The sequence below is a fragment of the Dysidea avara genome, chromosome 3 (genome assembly GCF_963678975.1).
Source record: "Dysidea avara chromosome 3, odDysAvar1.4, whole genome shotgun sequence".
Classification (NCBI taxonomy): Eukaryota; Metazoa; Porifera; class Demospongiae; order Dictyoceratida; family Dysideidae; genus Dysidea; species Dysidea avara.
This window is the reverse complement of record NC_089274.1, coordinates 43,525,059-43,544,305: the sequence shown is the minus strand read 5'-3', so window position 1 is coordinate 43,544,305 and position 19,247 is coordinate 43,525,059. Positions and strand designations below refer to the sequence as shown.

Here is a 19,247-nt window from a genome sequence, read left to right as displayed (position 1 = left end):
CCACACGCCACACGATCGAGTACGTATACGCGCACGTGACTTTGTGGATGCTATGAAAGCGTTACTTGTCTTTGCGATTGTTACGAGGCTTGTTATATCTTGTTCGGCACACACTGATCATCAGTACTGTATCATCGGAGCTGGTCCATCAGGTATTGTCAGTGCGACACTTGTCAATGTTGTGGAACCCTAGTCTCGCGTAGCCAGACCCTATTTCTCCGCACGGCGCTTATCGATTGGAAATTATAAGCGCCTGCTTTCGGCTGAGAAATAGGGTCTGGCTACGCGAGACTAGTGGAACCCCGCGTGTACAGTGTGTAGTATAGTAGTAGTAGTCTGTACGTCTATTTATTATTATTTGTGTGTGCTGTGCAGAATTCAATGTGATTATAATGCACAGGTGTGATTGTGATAATTATCTAAGAGGGTACAAAACTGATCGTGTGTGGGGGAGTTGACTATATGAGGGGGGATTGAGTTCCACAGTTTGATTGTCGAGGGGAAAAAGGAAAATTTAAAACTATCAATTCTGGTATCAGCCATTTCTCAAGAAGGGTGGAATAGGAATCAAACAATCATTTGGAATATTTAGGCTAACTGTGTACATCAACAGACATGAAGGACATGAAAGACATGAAAGAGAGGGTGGGACGTGTTTACTGTAACAATTAACCTCGACGATGTTAATTAACCGCACACGTATTATTTTGACACATAGGTCTACAGTTAGGATACTTCTTACAAAGAGCAGGAAGAGATTATGTGATAATAAAGAAAGCAGCTGTAGCAGGTGAATGTGTTGTTTCAGTTTTGTACTATGTGTTGGTAGCCTGTGGGGTCTGTTTTCAATGGTTGGGCATGTCTGTTGCCCAAGGGGTGTCGCTCCAATTGCTGTCAAAGGTCAATTTTCAAGTTTGACTGTTATTATTGACTTTGTCAAAAGATTGATTTGTTGCATTACTTGCAGAATTGATTGTCCTGCTAAAACAGCTTGACCGTTATCCTTCACTTAAAATTACCCTTGTCGCTGAATTTTACTCTTTTACTTTGACTGCAGTTGCAAATCATAGTACAGTACGTGGTGACTGTTATGAGTTTAATTGGTATTGCTGTCAAAAGCTAGAGTAAGGTTATAGGCTACGAAAATATATTTCATGTCACTCAAAAATTAACAAGATTATGAATCAGCACATTAGACAATTGCAATTGTACAAGCACTGTAATTGTTACTAACGTTAAGTTGTTTGGAATAATAGCCATGCAACTTGCAGGCAAGTAATGCTGGCATAAACAAGATACACAGTTTTTTTTCCACTTATATATTTTATTTGTACAATATACAACCAAGAGTTTATATTAAGAACTCCTCATTCTTCTAATATGCTAGACACACGTGGACTTATAACAAACTCACAACAAACAAGCCAGTATCTAGCTCTTGTAGTGCTCTTGTATATGTATCGGGTGATTTTTATAGTATCTGTGGCTGATGAGTAGTCGGATGTTTACTCAACTAAGCATCCCTCCACATAGTCACTGTTCTTGTTATAGGTTCCTTCTACTTGCACTATCCAAGACACAGAACACTCATATCAATTAACAAACGATTTACTGGTGAGTTGTTAGGATGTAATAATAATACAAACATACAAGCGAACTCCTCGGAAATTGCTTGTAAAAGTGGTGATGTGAATGTATACATGCGCATGTTTGATGATGTAATCTATCTGAATACTCTGGATTTAAAATTGTTAAGGTTCAACTAATAAGGAGTTCAACTTCAGACATGACTGGAACTCTCTTATTAGTGCTGATGAGTCTCTACAAGTGCGTCATTACTCTAAGGACTACTTCCCTCCAGCTGACTCCTATGTGAGTATAATATTTGTTTATATAGTTTATGTAAATGTTATTACAGTTATATAGACCCTTTTCAGGTGAGCTGCTGCCATAGCAACATCCATCATCTTGGAGTACAAGCCGTTTTGCAACTCTGGTAGTGTAGCTTTCTATAAGAGTAAAACAATACCAGGATGTAGAGCTCCTTCTTCTGTATTCCACAGCAAATGTTAACGTACACTTCCCCCCACGCTACCAGGGTTTCAAAACAGATTGTACTCCAAAATGGCAGATGTTGCTATGGCAGCAGCTTACCTGAAAAGGGTCTATAGCTGCTAATCATAACTTATTTCTAGTACATTAACATGTTATCTAGATGGTTCTGGCCAGCTGTGTACTATATAATTGAAAAAATAATTTTATGTAACCTTTTGAACCTAACACATGTGTATGCTTTATTGTTACTATTGTACTATGCCTTTGTTACCTATTCAGTGTGTAATGTAAACTGTTGGGAAGTTTAATGTTTATGTAAAGTTTGTGCTAAAGGATGTCTTGTCCTGTGTATTGACCTTCTTGTAGGTCACTTACTTACAAGACTTTGCAAAAAAATTAAAGTTGAACATTCAGTACAATTCAGAGATTGTCAGTGTAGCAAGGGAGAAGAGTGATGGTCCCACAGCTGGCAAGTTCGTACTAGAGGATCGTAATGGAACTTCATATCACTGTGACATAGTTGTTGTCAGGTATTAAATAATCATTTATCCATCAACCTACCCTATATGTACACTCAGTACTGGCATGTGGAAACCTAATATTCCCAAGGGGTTCCCTGGAATTGAACATGCAGAAGTACAGCAAGTCCCATGCCGTGTACCACACTCTGTGTCACATCATCATCATCACAGGGTTATGAATCAGTGTCGGTAAATCCTGAAGACTTCGAAGGACAAACTGTGCTAATCATTGGAAAAAGGTGATTATAACAAATACTTTATTAAGTCGTCAAGTTAGGAAACAAGATTTCCTTTTGTTATTTCACTAGGGAATTCAGGATTTGAAACAGCAGCTAATATAGTAGGGTCTGCTGCATTCATTCACATGACTAGCAGGTACCATACCTACGTTAATAATATGGGAAATACATGTGTTACAGTAATATCATCATGACTATACTTAGTGTTCCTGTCATGTTCATGATACCCATGTTATTGTTGTGCATGTTTGTCTTTGTCAGATCGAGAATTAAACTAGCATTTCAGACCCACTATGTTGGTGATTTAAGGTCAGTCACTTTTGCATCTGTGTGTATAGTGATTACTGATTAGCTCAACAGATATGTAACTGGTATCATACAATACAATAGTAATCATACAGTACAATAATACTGTCATGGAGGTTTACACTTTCTCATGAAAAATAAAAAACATGGTGACCAGAAACCAACCTCACAGTACCTTCATGGCACCTTGGCAATATTGGTTTATTTATTTATTTATTATCTAATTCATCCAAATAGGAAGGGATGGCACCAAAAGGCTAGGCCTGCACGAGGGTGCTTCCCCAGGTTAGGTATAACCAAGCTTTCAATTGTTTTTATTCAGTGGAATTGCCTGCTGATTGTGTGATGCCTTCAGACCAGTGTAACTCAAGGCTCTGGTTTGATTTTTCACTGTTAGACATATCACTTCAGTCCAACAGGTGCCTTTTGGCATACCAAAGTACTACAATGACTTTCCTTTTTTTCACCTTTGTGTCCTATTTCTTTTATGGTGGCAGTAAAAGGTATCCATTTGCGGTATTAAGAAATTACTTCTCTGTGGCTGACCATCAGGTTTCTAACAAGAATTTTCCATATTTTTTGTAGTGACTGGGTTGATTGCTTAGGCATTTCTCATGCTGTTCTTCATTTATTTTGTTGTGTAATGGGCCAAACATACCTGAAATGAAGCATAATGGCCACACTTCACTTTTTAGTAATTGATGGTTGGGGCACATATTCAGGCACAAAACTAATCACTAATTCAATAGACTGAAGCATAAGGATTCTTTAGGAATAGGGAGCCTCCCTTGTTTTACTACTTGTGATCCCTAATTGGACTTAAATTTCCTAATATTTCATTGTACTTGTGTATATAGGGCAGTCAATGATGGATTGATTGACATGTACCAGCTAAAATCACTTGATGGTCTCTTTGGTACATCAACTATACCATTTAGTAAACAGCTAGCTGTATGCCATGTTTTTTAGAGTCAGAACTGGGCTTGTAGAATCAGGCTATAGTGAAGAAGGACAATCAACTTCATTTGGTACTGAACAAAGAATTCGAAAGCATTGATCAGGAGATACTTGATAAATTACGGTAGTCTAAACACAAAAGTACCATATTTCTGCATGTAAACATGATTTGGGACTTAGTGTGAATTATTCTTTAGTTGACATGTGACTGTCAATAGACAGCCCCTAATAGAATACTTATTGTTATCTAGCTGATAATCTTGGCTTCAGGAGTTCGTATGACCGGATCATCAGGTGTATGGGATTCAAGTTTGATTTCTCCATTTTCAATAGTTCAGCACAACCAGATGCCTCACCAGTGGGAGAGTTTGACAAGTATCTCAACTTGTTATCCAACTATGAGTCATCGAGTGTACGGGATATGTTCTTTGGTTAGTTGATCCATTGTGTATTGTAATGTTTAGCATGTTGTATTGTGTGGTGCTTTTTGTGTATCTATGGGTGTATGCTATCTTTTGTATGTTTGTACTTGTAGCTGGAGTTGTGAGTCATTCACTAGACTACAGGAAGTCTGCTGGTGGCTTTATACATGGGTTTCGTTATACCGGTATGTAAATATATAAGTGCAGGCAAATTACAGGTAGATTAGAATATGCAATAATGAATACAACCGGTCAGCTAGATTACTGTTAATGTACATTTCTGTGTTCTAGATATATGTGCTGGCTGAGTAAAACCCTGACTTGTTTACATGTCAATTCAAACTGAGACAATGATATGATATGACATGCAATAGTTATTTCTACATCCTTGTTTCTGGCCTCAGTTTGTTTTGTAAACCGTGTGGTGACAGTTGATAGCTTGGCATGGCTGTTGATGATATATCAGTTTAGCACACATCAAAAATTATAGCTTCCTGTTCCTGATAGTGTTACTGTGGTTTAAGATTGGGAATTTTGTGGTTTAATAGATGCGTCATGACAAGTACCTTATGGTATGTGGTATACCACCACATCCTAATTAAATTGCTGTGGCTGCATTTTATTGTCCCTTTTGTCCAAACAAGTAAATTTAGAGATGCACATTGTGTAACTTGTAATAATCTGTTACATTTTCTTATGATGCTTTGGTCTACAGTTGGTAATGGGCTACTGTACAAATTGGATTAGCATATTCACATGTGTAGTGTGCATATGTTTTGATTTGCAGATAGAAACAAAGACACTTTCATAAAATCATACAGTACGGTGGACAGTGGGTGCTATGTAGTAAGGTATTGGCTTTCCTGGCCAAAAGTATCACCCAAAAGCCAGCTTCATGACAGCTTGCCAGTATTGTTTAGACATAATGAAACCCAAATGTTCTTTCAGAACAACCCCAAACGCTTCCAACTAGAGGTTTAATTTTTTTATTAAAGTCAAATGCAGCAACTACAATGCATGCATCTACCTACCTTATCCTGTAGTGTCCATAGTGACTGGATTGAATGCAGAAGTGCTTTTTGTATGTAGTTTTGTAATGCTAAGCGGCGGAACATATCTGAAAACAAAAAGGAATAGCCAGGTCACTTTTTGGCAATTGGTAGTTAAGGTGTGCATTCAGTTGTTTCTTTCTTTTGTTTTCCATTTGAGTAGGGATCATAGAAATAAAAAAAAAAACGAAGCAAAGGACATCATTTACACCTGCATTGACATTTAATCCCCTACTTTAGTCATAATTATACTATTGACCAGCTAGATGTGACTGAAGTAGGAATTATATAATTTTCACTGGTATAGGTGCAGGGGTAGATGACCTCCCTACTTTTTATTTCTGTCCTTAATCAAATGCTGGATTCTCTAATACTTATGTAAGTACATACATACATACATACACACACATACATACATACATACATACATACATACATACATACATACATACATACATACATACATACATACATACATACATACATACATACATACATACATACATACATACATACATACATACATACATACATACATACATACATACATACATACATACATACATACATACATACATGTTAGAGTTAAAGCACCGCTGCGCGTGTGTACGGAAAATACAGTACGAGGGGGTGTGTCGAGAGGCTAATACAGCACGAGGTGAAGCCGAGTGCTGTATTAGCCTCGAGACACCCCCCGGGGGAGTACTGTATTTTTCGTACATACAAGCAAGGCGGTGCTTTAAGTGTTATATTGTACTTCCTGGTCACGTCTGGCTCGGAGTGATTTTCTCTAGTACTCAAACCGCTGCGATTTTCGGTGATAATGATATCAGTAAGTGTTTAACTAATCTATTTCTAGTCGTAGAACGAACTAATAGGATTAGTTTGGCTAGTTTTAGCGATTTACAATGTCTCACATAGACGAATTTATTTACTTAATTATTGTAATTATTAGTTTAATAGGATGTATGCATGTGATTGTACCTTTTGGGGATTTTCACCCCCTGGGCCAACCAGCTGAGCTGACTGCCCAGTATCTAATCTTAAATCTTAAATCACGCACGTGATCAGTCGTGCTGTCTTAGTGGAGTCGTGTTTTAAAAGCTTCGTGATCAGACGATCAGTAAGTGTTTATACAATCTATTCCTAGCCGTAGAACGAACTCATAGGATTAGTTTGGCTGGTTTTAGTGATTTACAGTGTTGTTTACGTAACATTCCACAAATAAATTCTCCGCATAACTGTACTGTATTTGCCCAATTAGCTGCATAACTGTACTGTATGACTCGTACAGTACAGTTATGCAGTTGATTAGTACTGTATGGAGAATACGATACGCGGCATCGCTTTGATCCTCCCACGCAAAGTACAATATACATACATACATACATAATTAACAGAATCTTCTTTTTACATATACTACAATTTGTCCTCATGTGTTAGAGTTCTTTTTTTTTACAAAAAAAAATGAGTGGCAATACATACTAATCTCTGTGAATACACTATTATTAGAGCATTCATGATAATATACCCCTTTTGTTGTTTTGTGTATTGTAAGATTGCTATATGGGCTTTAGGGACATGCTTGGGTATGACTAGTGTATTGTCCTGACAATTTGTGGTTTCCTATTGACTTTGATGACTTTAAATGTACTGTCCATAGCAGGTTTAGAAATGTACAACTTAGCATCATGTGATAGATGATCCATAACAATAATAGTCCCTGAGCATTCTCAATGGGTTGCTCTAATGTATTTAACCCATTGTGGAGAATGTCGAGGACCCATTCTCATTGTACCATACCAATAATAACTACCATATAATGGAGAATGCAAATGTCATGCTTGTGAGGTCAACCTTGTGGATGGTTTAGCCCCAGGCTTAACTTTATGCTCTTACATAGGGTATTACCCTTGCAGACTATCTATATAATTATGATATGCTAGATAATTACATACTTATACGTAATAATTTTCCCTGGGATGCAATGAAACCACAATATAGTATGATATGACTGGTAGCTTCCACTGTTTGGTGGTTAAAGCATGCCTTGAAATTCAATTGTTTCTACCTGCAGTATTGACTATATACATATACAGACAACAGTAAAAATAAAGTGAAGCCTCATTGGTAGGCTACCTAGAAAGCAGAAGGTATGCCCTTACTTATGAGATTATGTATACCTTAGCTGGCTTAGCTGGAAGTCCATAATGTTAAAAGAGGTATTCATGAATATTTAGTATGGTTGTTGTTAGGGACTTATTACAGGTGGCCACTGCAATGAGGTGTCTCATTAAAGAAGTGGCTGCTGAGGAAGGCTTATTTCTAAAAGCATTTAACAATCAACTGAATAATAATAGTGGTTTAGCAATGAATCACTAGAGAAGATTTGGCAAGGAACAGTACATTTCTGATAGGTAATATGATGCTCCACTTACTCCACTTTACCTAAAGCTCCCTGCTAATGTTTAATTGCCCCATCACTTTAAAATGTTGATATTATTAGTGTTTGCTATGTAGGTATGCAAGTGATCAAATTGTTTTATATGTATTAGCGTCGGTGTTTAAAGGTACCACTGGAGGTTTAATTGCCTGGGCAATATCATGGGAACGCAGTTTGCTTTTATGCCCAACCAGTTCAGAGATACGATACACTTTGATTCATTATATTGAATGACATGGAGCGTTAAATTTTGGGTTTACAGGTTAGGCTAGGCTCAATGTAGTTGCTTAGTTTCAACTAGTTCATGGTTACTAAATGACAAAATGAACAGTAAAATAATCGTTTTGCAATGTGTGGATGCCATCATGTGTCAACCATTAAGCAGACCACAGAACAACACAAAGACAACAACTAGATTTACATAGATGAGTAACTTATAGTCTTAAGTAGTTAACTTAATTTATTAACTTACTGTCCCGTTAATAGGCTTTATTTAGTACAATACTAAAAATCTAATCAACAAAAGTCCCTCGCAGGTGTGATATAACTATTATATTATGTCACCTAATATTTATAGTGCAAAATTACCATGAATACACCAGGACTTTCCCTAAGTTAAGTTTAGGTATAGAAATTTATTGTATTAAACAGTTAATGCTTCGAGTTCAAACAATGTAGCCGTCCAGTATACATCCTCTTAAATTTCCTGTAAACAAATTTCACAACAGATATCATTAAAGAATGATGGTGATATAACAGGAAGTTTTATGTATAAAAATTGTGATGTCAGCTAAGTATATATTTTCAAAGTAACATTTGAAGTTTCTAAAATATGTAACAAATCTATGCTTCAGTTTCAAGAATAACAACTAACTTAAAATCATTGACTGTTGATGGATTTTAATGGTCTGAGTGCTTAATGTTTGGAAATATGGACACTTGCAATGGATATCATAAACGTAAAATTGTATTTGTGACCGGATTTGCAAAAAAATGGTCATCCACACACATATATAATTTACCAACTTTGACGATCAGAACTTCATATTGGAAGAGCAATTGACTTCAATTCTGGTCAGTAGCAAGTACCAACAAATGGAGAAAATGTATTTATTGAACACTAAGTTATGGTGTTCCAAGTTCATAAAATTGGGTGTGTGTGGAAAGCCCCTTTTTGCAAATCTGACATTATTTAATGTATGCTGACAATTCTCTATTAGCCAGAGCACTGTTTAAGCACATGGAGTGGAGGTATCACAAGGTACCATGGCCATCTGTTAGTCTGAGTCCTGTTGATTTGGTTGCACATTTTGTGAAGAGGATCAACGAAGCATCTGTTAGTAACATTGCTGTGTGTTTACTTTGTAGCAATTTAAACATGGTAATGTCAGCATTCTTTTAAAAGCCTCTATTATATAGTATTGTGGGCTAACAGTGATATGATACGTATGACATCTTAGGATTCTGTTGTGGAAATGAGATGTTGTTTACACCATACACCTGTGAATCATGTGAGGAATTTTCCCCCAGGTTTTCCCTTAGTTCAAGTACTATTCATTAACAGCCTGAGTGTCTCTTATGTGGTAGAAACAAGCACAGTACTGTAGCAAATAAACAGCATACTGTCTATTTCTGCAGGGGATCTATCAGATGTTTAACATCTTAGCTGATGTTGCTATAATAGGTAAACATAACCTTACCACACAGTCGTAATACATTTTACACATATAGGAGAAGATAACATGATAAACTACTTGGAAGAAGTGCCGATTGCATCTCTGCACATATTGAAAGGTGTGTGTGTGTTTCTACCCAGCTCTTTAAATGGGGACTGGGTGTCTCACAAAGTGGGTGAAGGTCCAGGTGGGACTTCAGGTGCCCACACCTTCACCATAGCTCCTGAGTAGCGCACGGGTGCCCCAAATGACCGTGCTAGCACGGTAGCAAAGGCTTTGCTGTTGCTTTTTTATATGTGTGCGTTGTGTCTGTGCATAAGTGTATAGTGTTTAAGTATATATCTACAGTGGAACCTGTCTCTTAGTGGCACCTACCTCTCTGTAAAGGCTAACTTTAAGTAAGATATTTACAGCCACTTGCCTATTAAAGCCAAGAAATAATTGTATGCATTGATAGATATAATACAATTGTAGATGTAATTGTATGCATCAATGCAAACGCTACGTATATCCTTAGAGATGACTGGCCATGGAGGACAAAGACTCATCATTCTTAACATGCAGTATGGAGCTAATTATTCAGGACCAGGGTGAGTGTGTGTGTGCATTGTCAACATATCCCTTAAATTAGCTTATTACAGTAAAGACGTCCTCTCAGAGGATAGGGCTATTGGAGATGCTTCTAGTGCAGACAAGAGCAACTTCCTTCACCCTGTCTTGTATTACTGCAAAGAACCAATAGAAAGTAAGAGTATGGTTATGACTATTCAGTTGGTGTGTGTGTTTTGTTTGTTACACACTATAAAGTAAAATCAGGGGCATCACCGTTTCTATGTGGAGATGGTAGAGATTTCAGTTAACAGAAGGTAGCTGTAATTCATTGGCTTCACTGTTGTCATCTTAACGCTTAAGCCTGCGTAATCCAGAAAACTTAATAAATACACATGTCTTGTAGCGCTGTAGCTTTCGAAGCATCCATCCTATGGCTACGCAATTTATGTCATTCTACTTGTGATGTAACAAGCATATCAACCTAGGGTTTTACCCTAATGCTAAATGGTGAGGCCGAAACTAGCCGTGAAAACAACTTTTTGATAAGGAAACACACAAACCCTTTACATACCTTTATAAAATGGTTGATAACTTGATGGTGGTTGCTGCTATCACCTTGCAACAACTTCCATTTGATTTTCCATTAAATTTTCTCAGTCCATATATGACTCACATGAGTAAACCCACAATCAAAATTAAACATGTGGCAAGAATTGTGAAACATGGACATCGCTGTTCGTTGCTTCATAACAAGTAAGTGACTATAGTTACAGTGTTCATTTAACCTTCTCCAAGTAGCCCAGTGAACAGACATACAATTGATGTATAGGCTGTAAGAGTTTAGTTGTCCCACCTAGTGTCACCGTGCATGCTCATATTGTGTAAACGCACATTTCTTAAAAGTTCTCTGCAGGTTTAGGGTTAATGCTATATTTCTTGTTTCTGAATGTTGTGTTGCATGGGTAATAACTTATACAGTGCTGTACAGATTCAATTTTATGATTGTCCAGATTGTATACTCAAATTTTTAGTTGTTGGAATTCGCTAAGTTTCACTACCATGTTTGTTTATTCAGTTTCTCAAAATGTGTTTATTAGCACAATGTATGTTCACACTATGAATAATTAGTGAAGACATAGATTGTTTACTCCATTATGAAATTTATGTATGTATGTATGTGCACGCGTGCATGCGCGCGCGTGTGTGTAGATGTACATGTGTGTTGGCAAAGATCAAATTGTCATACTTATGTATACTATATTACCCTAGTCATTTAAATTTTTCTGGTAACCATGTATAGTTTGTTCCGTACGGGATATTTAATATATTTCCCATAATTTTGTACCATTTCCCCAAATACTAGAAATCACAGAACTGAACTGATAGCTTATATAGAAACATGAACTATATTCAGTTGCTATTTCACTTCCAGGCCGGGGTGTTCCTAGAAGATATCCCCAAAGCTGACAAGTATCATCATGTGGTGGAGGATTTTGAAACTAACTGGTAAGTCTTAATGATACATAAACATATTATGATTAAGCAAAATTAACAACCCTAACACCATAAATAAGTAAATAACCTCTTCCAACTAGCAGAGGTGTCCATTTTAAACCACTCTTCTAACATGCCAATACAACAATTCATCTATGAAACTTCTGTCTACTTATCTAAGTAGCAAAAGACATGATTAGTTATACTATACATATCAGCAGACAAATTAATGTTAGAACAGAGAAACCTATATCTACTGTCACTGTTCATTTGCTTTTGTGTGTTCCTTACATCATTGAGAATTCCCTTAGATTTCACCATAATGCTTGTCTGTCTGGGTAACATTGTTATGACATTTCCATTGGTTAGTCAGTGACAAATGTTACTAGTTGTACAGCTGTACTATATGATTTCAACATCTGTTATTCTCAAGTTTAAACTCTGAAGTGTTAAATAGATTTGTAGGGGCAAATGTGTATTGCTTATGCAAAAGATATATGTGACCTGCTGAGCGAAAACCGGCCATTTTCACAAAATTCTATATATTTTGCCACGTAAAACTATATTGAAATACAGTGGGTAAAAAATCCTCATGCTACATGAAAAATTTACGTACGCTTTAATCGCACTCGTAGACACTGAAATTAAGCTCAAATCAATATAAACCTACACATCACTGGATTTGCCTGTTCATGTAGAGTAAGAAAATCTTTGTTTTGTGTTCACACAGCAAAGGATACATGAGTTATGGATGCTTATTTATGACGCGGTAAAAACAGCGTTCACCGTCATCATTTCTTAGTTGGAATGGCCTTCGTCTTAGTCAACATGGAGGAGTACAAGGAAAGCACTATACCTTGATTAATTTGCTAGTTCATGGTGCACAGATTGAACCAAGTTCCATCTTTGTAGCTTGTTTCAATCATAAGTTATGGTCGATTATCTAAGCACCTGTAACTTATTTCCCATGTTGTACAAATCAAGTTTATCACTGTTCCAATTGTCAAGGGCTATAACTCCAAGACCATTCATCATAAAAGCTGAAACTTTAGCTGTCCACTCCTTTGTTACTATATATAGATTACACAGATGCAATAAAATGGAATTTGAGGAATGTGCAAAAATGGCCAGTTTTTCACTCAGCCGGTAACATATGTGACCCGTTGAGTGAAAACTGGCCATTTTCGCAAAATTATATTTTGCCATAAAACTGTATTCTCATTGAAAGGGCGCCCTTAGTTTTGAGTTCTTCCACCTACATACGTATGTATTTAGAGATGACACACAGGCAGCTTTCCCTAAACCTGTTGTGTTGAAGAATTTATTACAATAGTTTCATTGTTTAGTACCAATGTTGTAATGCAACTAAACTCATTCCTGTGATGTTTCACATCCACGTGTATATATATGTATTGAAATTACAGTGTATCTGGGTTCTGTGTATGTACATATCAATATCAGTACATTAGTTACAGGAGGATATTTTGTCACTGATGTAGTCCCTTAAATTTACCATTGGCAGTATTTAGAAGCATGATTAATATACCCATGCATGAGAGTAATGACTATATTTCCTTATCATGCTTCCTGAAAGGTAATTCATGTAGTAATGCAATAGTTTTACCTAATTCTGTACACAATCTCCCCTTTAAATAATTAGTACCTGATGTAGCTAGCCAAATACAGCACTCTCTCTATCATTATTATATCCCTGTTAGTACTTCCATAGAAATTGTTTCGTGTGATACCATTTTCCTTACAAGTTATGGAGTACTTCCACACTGATGCTTTTGTCCCCTCCTATAGTATGTTCACGTTGAGCTGAATCCTGAAAAATAGCTAAAAATTGAAAGTAGATTTTTTTCTCAGCGGAGTTAACATTTCAGCCAACCAGATGATTATTGATAACAGCAAAGGTGTCAACAACAGACACGTGTGGTTTGGCTCCCTTGCAAGTTTGGCAAAGGGCTGTAATGGACATCACATTTATATGGCTTCCCCATAGGAAATGTATTTGAAAATTTTGACTGGCCGTAAATATTATGTCAAACAATTGAACAAAAGATTTTGAAATATTTTTAGCGGGTCAAGCAGTACTACAAATGAGCCAAATTTCAAGATCATGTGTAATTACATCCATGAGTTATTAAATGTTTTTGAGGGTTCAGCTTAACGTGAACGTACTATAGCGTACACACTAATTTTATGCTAAATTTATGAGGACAACTTTCTTGTACATTTGCTTTGCCTCAACTACTGTACTACTGTTTAATTACACAGATCACCAGATGACAGATTTCCCAATAAATGTATTATATCATCTGTAAACTTGTACTATGTACACGGCGTGCTTGGTTATAGTTTTGGTTGAGTAAATTCACTCCTTAAAATATCCCAAATCAGCTTTGGTCAGTTCCTAAAATTTGCAAAGATAATCTTGGTGAATGCCTAACCAACTGATGGTTATACTGACTATCTGACTGATGCTTATGGTCAAACCTACTGTAATTCTTTGAGGGAAGTCTTTGTTGAGAAGTAGTTCAATGGCTTTGGGTAACACTACTGCACTACGTAACAGTAAGGGTGGACTTTCAAGTAGGTTGCCAGTGTAGCCCAAACCTTCATGATCCCTACTATACAGTACTATTAGTGGGTGTAGCTCCACATAAGCTAGCAAGCAGCTATGAGTATGGTTTCATGTATACCTGTAGACTTTAATATCACCGATAAATGGGCGTGGCTGCACATATGGTTATATGCAGTCATCCGATAAGTGGGCATGGCTCAAGAAAGAAGCTGAGTTGCATCAGGACTTGATTATGACGCATTTATACACTTCCGTACAGTCCAACTAAACAATTTGCTTCACACATGATCCAATCCGGGTCAGACCCGGATAATTTTTAAAGCGGGTCTGACCCGGGTGACCCGACCCGGTTTCAACGCTAGTATAATTACTGAAGACATTTGTGTCATAACATGTAAACAACGTAATAAAGAAAGTAGATGCCACATGGATTAATTGGTAAGGAATTTAATTTGGAAAATCAAAGAAAGTTGTCAAATTAAAATCCCATCAGGATTGTCATAGTGTAAGTCACCAATTGTGGGCATCATTTCATCTAGTGATCGTACTTCCTCACTGGAATGATGTATGAACTTCCAGTTTGAACTATTCAATAGAGCAGTCTTAGTCATGTAGCGGACTTAATATTAAATATCTCACATGAGTGATTGTCATGTTATAAGTGAAATCTCAAAATGTATCATGCGCCAATTATCAGCATGAGAAATGTATTATTAGCACTCTACTTCAGTGATTGACCATGGCCAATTATTGGCAGACTTTGTGAATTTGTGAGTAACTCTCTGGTGCCTTGTTGGTTCATTGTGTAATTTTGGGGGGATATACATACAGTCCATAGATAACTCTTGTTTCACAGAAGTTTTATGAAGATGAGGCCAGCTGTTCAAGAAATATTCAGGTTAGACGCAAAACCATACTGGTTTCCAATACAATGTAACTTCATATACTCCGTAGTCTGTGTGATTTACAAGTGCTGATATTGTTACCTGCTGATAATTGGTGACTTACACCAAATCAAATGTTCTTTTCTGGTCAAAAATATCGCTCTAAAACCAGCTTCATTTTTCAGCAACTTGGCAGTATTGATTAGGAGCAACCCAAACCCTTCCAACAAGTTTCTAAAATTATTATTTTCTACTAACTGACTAACTGATGCCTCCAGCCAAAGGTAACTTGGCTATGGTTAAGGGTACAGGCTTGATGTGTTTACTGTCAAACATTGCTTCAACCCAAGATGTGCCGTTTTGCCCAATGCATGCATGCCTTACCTTTGTCCTCCTTTGTGTCCCATTTCTTTCTCTGCTACCTTGTAGATGTTGATTCGCAGTATTGTGATATGGCTTCAGTGTTATAATTTCCATAGTGTGACTGGACTGATTGCTGAGACATTACTTGTTTGTAATGCTGTATATTAGGTGGAGTATAGCTGAAACTGAAGTGAAATGATCACTTTGCTATTCAGTAATTGCCAGTCAGGGTATGTGCATTCAGTCGTAATTTCTGTAGCAACTGGATTGCAGATGCACTTCACTCGTCCTGTTCTTCATTTGTAGTGCTGTTAGTGTATAACAGATTGAAATCACTGAAAACAAAGCAGAATGGTCACTTTGTGACTGAGTAACTGATGGTCAGGGTACACGCAATCACAGAATATACAATTTTCATAATAATACATGTGCATAATAACTGTTGCCCCTAGCAACCTGAATTTTACATTATATGTAGGTATGAATATGTGGTTTTCCTATATATCATCTATGTGAAGGGGCAACAGTTGCCGCAATCACATTATAGATAATGTGTGGGAAAGCCACAAATTCATAATCTTGCATCATTTTACATTGTAGGCGTGAATGTTAAAAATAATCTCTATAGAGTATTATAGGTAACATTTTTTTGAATTCTCATACATTATGTATGTGATTTCCCAGAAGGGTATTGTGAACCTATTACCCCTCATGTAGACATAGACAATGAATGGGAAAACTACAAACCTTCAAAATGTCATATCTCATGACCTATATATGCTAGACATTCATACCTACAAATAATTTAAAAGTAGATAACCTCTCTTCTTTCATTGCTTCATAATCTGTATAATTATACTCAAATGTAAAATTTTGTATACTTGTAAGAGTACAAGTATTTTGTATGTATAATTGGATAATAAGACTGAGTGAAACAGAATATAAACATTAAAACATTGTATTTGAATTGTTAATGGATATAGTGCTCTTTGTATGTTATGTATCACGTAGAAATGAAGTTCTGGTGACATGTAAAAATGTGTTAGTAAAACTGGTATTGATTCTTGTTCTATAGGACTGCTCGCCGAGGTCACATTATTCCATTGAGGAGGTTCATTGAGTCAGTGTTTGATCTTGATCTGCGTTGCTTTCCAACTGAAGTTTGCTTCCAGGTGAGTGCTACACCCCTCTATTTTTCATGCCTTAATAAAGCCACACTTTTTACTACAGTACGTCCTCACTCATGGCAGTAATGTACCACCATGTTGTAAGCAGTATTACTCCAATGGTAAGGGACCTGTTTGCTATTGTGTAAGGTTTTAGATAATGACATGTTGTATCAGGTATGTTACAAGGCCAATTTTGAAAATTATTGGACAGCCTAAAAATTGCCAATTTTGGCTACTTCTTGCAAACAAAAGTTACCACTTTGGCAACTTTATAAAGCAGTGTAATGCAAAGCTATAGGACTGCTAAGAATTTGCAAGTTTTGGTAACTAAGTTTCTATATATAACTTTGGCAACTTTTGGAAACCATCAAAAAGTTTCCAAGTCTGAAACTGCTGATGGTTTCCAAATTTGGCAGTTTAAGATGGTGCTCAAAACTACCAATTCTGGCAATAAATGTACTCTTTTTTATGAAGACCAATGAATAAATCAATTGTGGGATCTAGTTTGCAAAAATGGCAAAAATTGATGCCCACTATTGGACTGTTCATGCATACTAAAATTACCACTTTTGGCAATTTCTTGCAAATAAAAGTTTCCACATTTGGCAACTTGTAAAAGTTGCAAAACTATTGTATTGCTTACAAATTGCCAGTTTCGGCAATTTTCGAGAGTTTCCACTTTAGGCTACTTTTGGAAGCAAGCCAAAAGTTGCCCCAAAACTGAAAACTATAGTCCAAATTTGGTAGCTTGAACATCCACAAACTGTGCTTGTACCTATCCATTCTGCATTCCAACAATACAACTCAATTTTAACTAAGAAAATTGAGAACTTGGATTTAATTGGCAACTGGATTAGCAGATTTTGTGATCTAGTTCACCAAAAAGATGGTGAAAGGTTTGACTCAATATTGCCAAATTTGGCAGCAAAATATACATAACACAAATTTAGAATACCCTATTCTGCATTATAATTATTGTAGTTTATGCCTGCTGGCTCAATGTATATCTAAACCTTACGATGTATATGGTGATTACTGCTGCAATGCACTGTTCTACAATTTACGTATCTTTAAGACTCAACAGAAATATTATTTACAACTACAGTTGATGTACATTTTCCAAACAGAATTATAATTGTTGTCCATATCTAATACGTTTTTTAACGGTCCTCTTACATTTACGGTTGGCCAACGGTGTGAAAGCCTCTTGAGGAACCTCTAGTTAAGTTAGCAGCTTTGTGAACTTTAACACTGTAATGTTCACTTTCATGCTTAATACCGGTAAACTGTAAGTGTCAAAGTTTCCAAAACTGGCAACTTTTAGACTGTTGTTATAATTGCCAAAAACAGCAGCTACTGCACACGCTTTTATAAAATTGCCATTTTTGGCAATTCTAAGAATTTGTCACACAAAATTACCAATTGTGGATAACCGAATCCCACAATCAAATTCTCTATCATCTTTTATAAAAGAAAGTACATTTATTGCCAAGTTTGGATACTTTTGGGCGTCATTTGTGGTTGCTCAAAGAAACACAAAAGTTGCCAATATTGGCAATTTTGGGTTGCCTGAAGTTGCCAATATAGTCAACTTTGGGCGGCCTGAAGTTGCCAATATAGTCAACTTTGGGCGGCCTGATATTGGCAACTTTGGGTTGCCGAAGTTGGCAACTTTGGGTGGCCTGAAGTTCCAATATTGGCAACTTTGGGTGGCCTGAAGTTGCCGAAAGTTGCCAATATTGGCAACTTTGGGTGGCCTGAAGTTGCCAATATTGGCAACTTTGGGTTGCTGAAAGTTACCAATTTTGGCAACTTTTAGGCTGTCCAATTGTTGCCATAAACAGCTTGTAACATACCTCGTTGTATCTAGTGTTAATCCAGAACCTTCTGTGTTTCTTGTTTTCATTAAAAGTATAATTTAGCTGTAAATAAACTATGGCTCTTTTAAATTAGTAAAAAGCAAGGAAACAGCTTCTGATTTTGGTGCATATGATAGTTATAATAATAAAATGAAAAACTATTGTGCACTTATACTGATGCATTTTATAGTTTATTGTGCTACTGTAAAATTCTAACCCATTCAAAAACAGCTTGTAGCTGTAAAAAAGTGTGCGTCCAAGTAAAGCAGAGTTAACTGCGACAAAAAGTAATGATATCATAATGTGAGGTGTGCAAGTTGTAAAATTAATATTAGCTAATCAGATAATACAATATTATTGTTAAAGTGTTAATGAGAACTATGTGATGCTGCTAGTTTTTAAGTGTGTGAGCATCTTCATAAATGCCACATAAATTTGATTCTCAATAAAGCAATGTGTATAGATTCTCTGATAGCAATAAATAGTTTGAGTTTGGCCACCTTTCCTTTGTTCATAGCATTGCCGTACACAGGAAAGGCGGCCAAACTCAAACTACTTATTGCTATCAGAGAATCTATACACATTGCTTTATTGAGAATCAAATTTATGTGGCATTTATAAAGATGCTCACACACTTAAAAACTAGCAGCATCACATAGTTCTCATTAACA

General features: G+C 36.5%; 1 protein-coding gene and 1 pseudogene across 1 annotated transcript; both read left to right on the top strand.

The window, feature by feature from the left end:
• The window catches only part of LOC136251123 (FAD-dependent oxidoreductase domain-containing protein 2-like), a 51,399-nt pseudogene that overhangs the window by 28,159 nt on the left and 3,993 nt on the right, over positions 1 to 19,247 (top strand).
• LOC136251124 (FAD-dependent oxidoreductase domain-containing protein 2-like) lies at positions 19 to 4,037 on the top strand. Its single transcript, XM_066043504.1, has 10 exons — positions 19 to 152; positions 719 to 790; positions 1,552 to 1,614; positions 1,757 to 1,872; positions 2,422 to 2,585; positions 2,634 to 2,691; positions 2,748 to 2,815; positions 2,885 to 2,951; positions 3,077 to 3,124; positions 3,979 to 4,037. The coding sequence occupies exons 1-8, from the start codon at positions 53 to 55 to the stop codon at positions 2,898 to 2,900; spliced, it is 657 nt and encodes a 218-aa protein (XP_065899576.1). The 5' UTR covers positions 19 to 52; the 3' UTR covers positions 2,901 to 2,951; positions 3,077 to 3,124; positions 3,979 to 4,037.